General features: G+C 38.4%; 1 protein-coding gene across 1 annotated transcript; it reads left to right on the top strand.

The window, feature by feature from the left end:
* The first annotated feature begins 1,579 nt into the window (after positions 1-1,579).
* LOC125212624 (DDT domain-containing protein DDR4) lies at positions 1,580-5,515 on the top strand. The gene is made up of 11 exons (XM_048112838.1): positions 1,580-1,788; positions 2,052-2,162; positions 2,313-2,405; positions 2,593-2,630; positions 2,746-2,827; positions 3,012-3,118; positions 3,187-3,337; positions 3,417-3,509; positions 3,609-3,723; positions 4,384-4,426; positions 4,714-5,515. Exons 1-11 carry the CDS (start codon positions 1,624-1,626, stop codon positions 5,195-5,197), a joined length of 1,482 nt encoding a protein of 493 aa, XP_047968795.1. The 5' UTR covers positions 1,580-1,623; the 3' UTR covers positions 5,198-5,515.
* The last annotated feature ends 371 nt before the right edge of the window (positions 5,516-5,886 follow it).

Below are 5,886 nucleotides of genomic sequence, written 5' to 3'. Positions count from 1 at the left end.
TTCAGCTGAAAATTAAAATTGATTTGAGTACATGTTTTGTGTGTAGTGCTAATATTCCAATTGACAAACGGGAACGACGTCGTATGGGTAAACAATAAAACCCACCATATTAATTTGAAGGCCGATTAATCACAAATGTAATCAATTGGTGTTTACACATTTCTTTTGGTACGAGGATTGTGAGTTAAATGAATCAACATAAAATAGGAGAAAGGAATAAATAAATAGTAAGATACTAATATAACTGATCATTGATTGTCAATTTCGATTCCTAACGGCATTGATTTTATGTATTGACAAAATGACCGTGGAAGAAATGTCATATAAAAGTGATTGTGGTTCTCAATATATCATCGTCCTAGAGCCAATCGCAAACCTATGGCAATATATTTCGCTTGCGTTCTTCGGTGCCACCAAGCCAGATAACAACATCACCACCGTCTTCAATAATATATTGGATTCAAGGGCACCATGTATAAACTTCACTACCAATGGATGTCGGTATCAAATGGGCTACTACATCGCATATGACATCTATCCATTGGCGGATCCAGTGTATAATAAGGGGTACGAATGTACCCCCAAAACATGAGTTATTTACTATATATTGCTTGGGTATTGTCAATAACATTACTCTAGCCAAGTGGTAGAACACCGCTCAGTGACCTCAATGACCCTGAGATCGAATATTATTATCAGCATTCTACGTAAAAGTCGCATCCCCAAATTAAAAATACTGACAAATTCTACGTAAAAGTCGCACCTCCAAATTAAAAATACTGACAAATTTTTAATGGACGAGGGAATAACCAACGACATGGTTATTAAAGACAAGTGAGTCAATGCCGCTAATTGGACTGATGAAGATATATAATATTCCTTAACAAGGGGGTCATCTAGAATTCTTGAGCACATGCAACTCGTTGTGAAGATGCAATAAAAAGGAACATGACCGACTCTAACATCATCGGGGAGCTCGTGGGAGCCACCGCTGCTGCTGTGGTCACCGACGAGGTTCAGCCGCTGCTTCTTCGGCCAGCCAGCATCGACACCTGCCCGGAACTTCTCAGAACCCATCAACACCAGATAGCAGTTCCAGTAGGTGAATTCCTTATACAGCTCTGGCACGGGGAATGCTCTCTCCGCTATCCTCAGTCCTCGTCAGTCTGGCCGATCGCCATCCTACAATGGCGGCGAGCCAATCAGCGAGCGTATCGGCCAGCGACGCTAAATCGGGCAGCGCTCACCTATTTTCTCGCCGAATTGGCGCTAGCCGGCCACAATGGTTCGGCAAGCGGACCGGCCAGTGTCGGGAATTGGCTAGCCGGCCCGCTCGCCGCCATTGTGGATGCTCTAATGCCATTCACAAGAGGAGGGAATATTTATAATTTGAATTAGATTTATTTCGTAGAAATAACATCATAAAACAATAAATTCGGTTTTTAAATGATTTTTCGCATTTTTAAGAAGGGCACGATTCACGAACAGAGTAGAAACTAGAAAGAGTGACGGAGTTTAGGCGGGAAACCAAATAGTTCACACTTACCCCTTCCAAAACCCCCAATAAATACAAGTTTTACTAAATTACTAAACCCTCAAATTTGTTGCAGACTATCTCATTCCATGGCCGGAGCTAACCGAGGTCCGTCGCCGTTGGCCGGAATTCCTGTAAACAAAGGCGCAGCTGGAGCGTCGGAGCCATCCTCGCCGAAAATGACCGACTTCGACTCCTCCCGCACGAAGCTTCGCCAACGATGGGAGTTGGCTTCAGTTCTCAACTTTCTCCACGTAATCGCTCTCCTCCACGCCATTTTTTCCATGACTCTGATACGTTTACTTTTTTTTCCACCTCTGTTCAGTTCATGATTTATATCTTCCTTCAAATGTGTGGTTATGGTAGGCAGCGATTCGCTGTGGAAAGAGATTTTGATCTCATGTTCCAAACACGAACCGTACAATGTTGTATTTTTCGGTGTTTTTTTGATCTTAGGTTTTTTCGAAAAAGATATGAAGTTGTGAGTTGTTTTCACTTGTGAATAATGCACCTACAGGTATTCCATCCGGTGATTGGTAAAGATCTGAAGTTATCAGCTGAAGACGTAGAAACTGCAATCATTGAGCAAAACAGTACACTTGCTCAGCTTCACATAGCACTGTTGAAGGTTTCCTTTGCTTCTCACAAGTTAGAGTACATTTTTTTTATAAAAATTGCCAAGCTCTTGAAATAAGATGTTATTTATCAAAATTTTGAAAAAACAAATCTGATGCATCTCCTAGATCTTCATTATATTTGCCTTTTCTGAATATTTTAGGGAATTCTCTCTTCAAAGCAAGCCCAAACTTTAAAGTCCTCTGATGGGTGGATGGCTGCTCTCAGTAAGGCTCTCTCAACGTGGTGGCCTTGGGTAGGTCAAACCTGTAATTGTTATCGGTATGGATTTTTTTAGTTGGAGAACAGGGGTTGTCGAAATTAAACCATAGAGCTCACTCTCACTACTTGCACAGAAGAGATTAGCTACTTGAGTTTCCCCAAAGTGCTGTTATGGTTTTTTAATACTAAAAGATGCAGCTGCCCTACATCTTGCTTTGCAGGTTGCTGAAGGAGATTTTCCTTTAACTGGAGCCAAGGGGTATATTGTTTCTTGATATTTTGTCAGTTGTAATTCCTAATGTCACGCTATCACAACTGCAAATCTGTATTTCCTCTCAATCCCGTTAATATATGTTGTTTTCTTAAATGTTCAGGGAGGAAATATCCATTTATAAGGAGCTCGATCCAACAGCTCGTCTTATGATTCTTAAAGCTCTTTGTGAAGTTCGAGCAGATGTACGTATCTACACTTGATGTTCTTTGCACGCTTAATTATGCATATCATTTTCTTGCTCAATATTTTTTATAAGATTTTGGGTCTGATTTTATTCTAAGGCTATAGGTAGCATAATGGACTTCCAGTGGGAATGCTGAAACATACAGTTGTTTGAATTTTCCATTTTTCTGGTTTTTGTTGCAGCAATATGATGCTGTGTCCTATATCAGTGAGCAAATGAAAAATGGCACTGGTGTTTCTTATTTTCGAAAGGACAAGCTTGGAAGTGATGGCGACAGAGTATCATTTTGGTAAGTTGCTGTAGAAGTTTAGTTTTGTAAGTAAGGAAGTAATGGAGGTTAATGACTATTGGTTACAGGTATGATGGAAACGAGACAATTGGTCACAGATTATATAAGGAGGTTCACTCTTTTGAAAATCAGCAACCCAAAAAGAAGGATAATTCCCCTGCATTAAACTGCCAATGGGAAACCCTTGCTACCAATCTAGAAGGATTCAACAAGATTGTGGTATGAATGCATGTTTTGTTTTGTTACACAATTTCCTCACTGCCACATTGCATTTATTCCTTGCTTCTTTTGATGGTAGGATGAATTCTCATCTAGTAAATTTAAATGGGAGGTTGCTCTTGCTAAATCAATTGAAATGAATGTAATTCCTGTTCTTGCAAAGCAGCAGAAGGTTAGTAAGAATCGTTTCCAGAACTATACTTTTGTCATATATCAAATTTTATGTTGGCTTCCGAAAATGGCATGATCTCTATATTACTGCATTTGACAGAAAAAAGAGAAGGCGATGTACCGGTTGCAAAGAGAGCAATTACTATTCAATGGTTTTCACAACTTTGTATCAACTCGATCATGTCGTACTAACAAGCGTCCTGATTACGTATTTGGTATGTGTTGGATTTATGTAGTTATATATTTTGATAAATACCTGAAGGCCTTTTTTCTAGTCCTGCTTATTGTGGTGGCATTGTATTGATTTTATGTTTATGGGCCAAATTCCAGAAAACAGCTTTAGATTGTGTTGTTGCTGATCACTTGCTTATAGTTGCACATGCTAACAGTTAAGGTACTAGGCTGAAGTTGCAAATTTGCTTTTCATTGATTGTTTTTTTCCGTGATGCTTGGACACCATGACGGTTTCATGACTTGTATCTTGATTCTTGGACAGAATAAGTCATTTACTTTTAATTGCAAATGACTATATTCTAATCGTGTGACCTTAAGGCTTGAGATATGGACACTGTATGAGAGCTTGGAATTAGATAAACCAGGCTTATGACACACCACAACAAATTGCTATACTTCATAAAAGCACATCAAGGTCAAAATGTTGTGAATTTATGCTTGATAACTGACCATTGTCAATGTATTTTAACGTTGAATAGAATTACGTGTCATGCTTGGAGCTATAGCTACAGGTCAAGAAACTATAGGTTATCCACATATACACGGACAACAGCCAGACAGTCTATTGTAGAGTTAAAAAATACAGATAAATCTACTCCCCCCACCTCGATATTTGACTAACAGCACCTATTTTATTACAGATAAATACGACAGAGATATTGCAGAGGCCATAAAAGATACGAAGTAAGTAACCTATTTCTCATTATGTTCTTTCTTATATTTTCTTCTCTTGCTTTACTTAATTACAAAGAGTTGTTTTACTCTGAAATTTGAATTAGACGCTTGAGTGGCATGCTTTAATAAGCTGCTAAGATTCTGAAATAGCATGGATCTTTAGCATTGGTAGTTGTCTTTTCAATTTGTATTGATCTTAAACACATTCTTACTTTGACTCAAGTAATCCTCTCCCCTTTAGCTGTCCCTTTCTTATTTTGTGATTATGATCATGTGACAATATCATTGTCTTCCAGTAAAAGAAAGACTATTGAAGAACGAATGCAGAAAGACAACCCGAGCCTGCAAAGGATGACAAATACCTCAGATGGATCTAACAATTCAGCAACATCTTCAAGGGACAGTGAATCTACTGAAACTGATACTGAGAAACACAATCCAGAAGAAAGTGACGGTGCTGATGGCTCTGAGGATGAAGAATATGTGGAGAACGAGGAAGATGACATAGAAAAGGATGAAGATGAAGATGAAGATGACCTAGAAAAGGATGAAGACAAAGACGAAGACGAAGAAAAAGTTCCCAGTCTCAAGCAGAATATGCCTCTAGTCCACAGGCCAAAGGGATCGCGCTTCAGTAGCAGGCTAGCCAGAGTTCCTGGCCACACTATCCCAGAAAGCATGAATTTAGGATCTAAAAACAGGTCAAGGCAAAGGCCATCCGTCAATACTGCTGTTGAATCCATAGTGGTTGCTGATTCTGAAGACGAAAGCTCGTCATGAGACATGAGCTGAAGATTCATGAAACTGATCGCGTTTTTGCTCAACCACCAGTGCCCTGGGGTAAAAGATGATGATTTTTGAGAGGATTCTTGGAGCTAGAAGGGAGACTTTGGTGCAGCTAACAAGTAACAAAAGAGAGATTTTGGCTTTGTAGTAAAAAAAGAGTTTGAGACACATTTCTAAAGCAGTTGTAGGTAGCTGTCTCAACTCTCAAGTATGTGTAGTTTTGTGAAGACTAATTGTTACTAGGATATCTGTTTTTACCAATGCTCCAGCTTATTTTGATATATGCTATATCATACTCCCTTTTTCTGTCCATCTATCAGTAAATGTCTCATTTTATTTCTACTATTTTACTAATTCTATTAAGTGGATTAAACATTCCACAAACTTAATCACTCAACACATTTTATCATAAAAATAATTATATAAAAGTAAGATTCGCAAACTGTTTTTCCACCTCATTTCAAGTGGAGTAGTACTTTTCATGGACACAATTTCTTTATATTTTACTCTCGTTTACACTTATTTATAAAAATATCAAACATGGCCCACCAATATCTGTATGTATTAATAAACATAAGAAACAACAAAGTGGGATCGTAATACTTTTTTCTACTCACAAATCGCTTGCTTCATTTTTACTAAAACTTGTGTTAAACTAAGACGACCATTATTTTCTGTGTATA

The sequence above is a fragment of the Salvia hispanica genome, chromosome 3 (assembly GCF_023119035.1).
Source record: "Salvia hispanica cultivar TCC Black 2014 chromosome 3, UniMelb_Shisp_WGS_1.0, whole genome shotgun sequence".
Taxonomy (NCBI): domain Eukaryota; kingdom Viridiplantae; phylum Streptophyta; class Magnoliopsida; order Lamiales; family Lamiaceae; genus Salvia; species Salvia hispanica.
The sequence above is the reverse complement of the archived record's forward strand: the minus strand, read 5'-3'. Positions and strand labels throughout refer to the sequence as shown.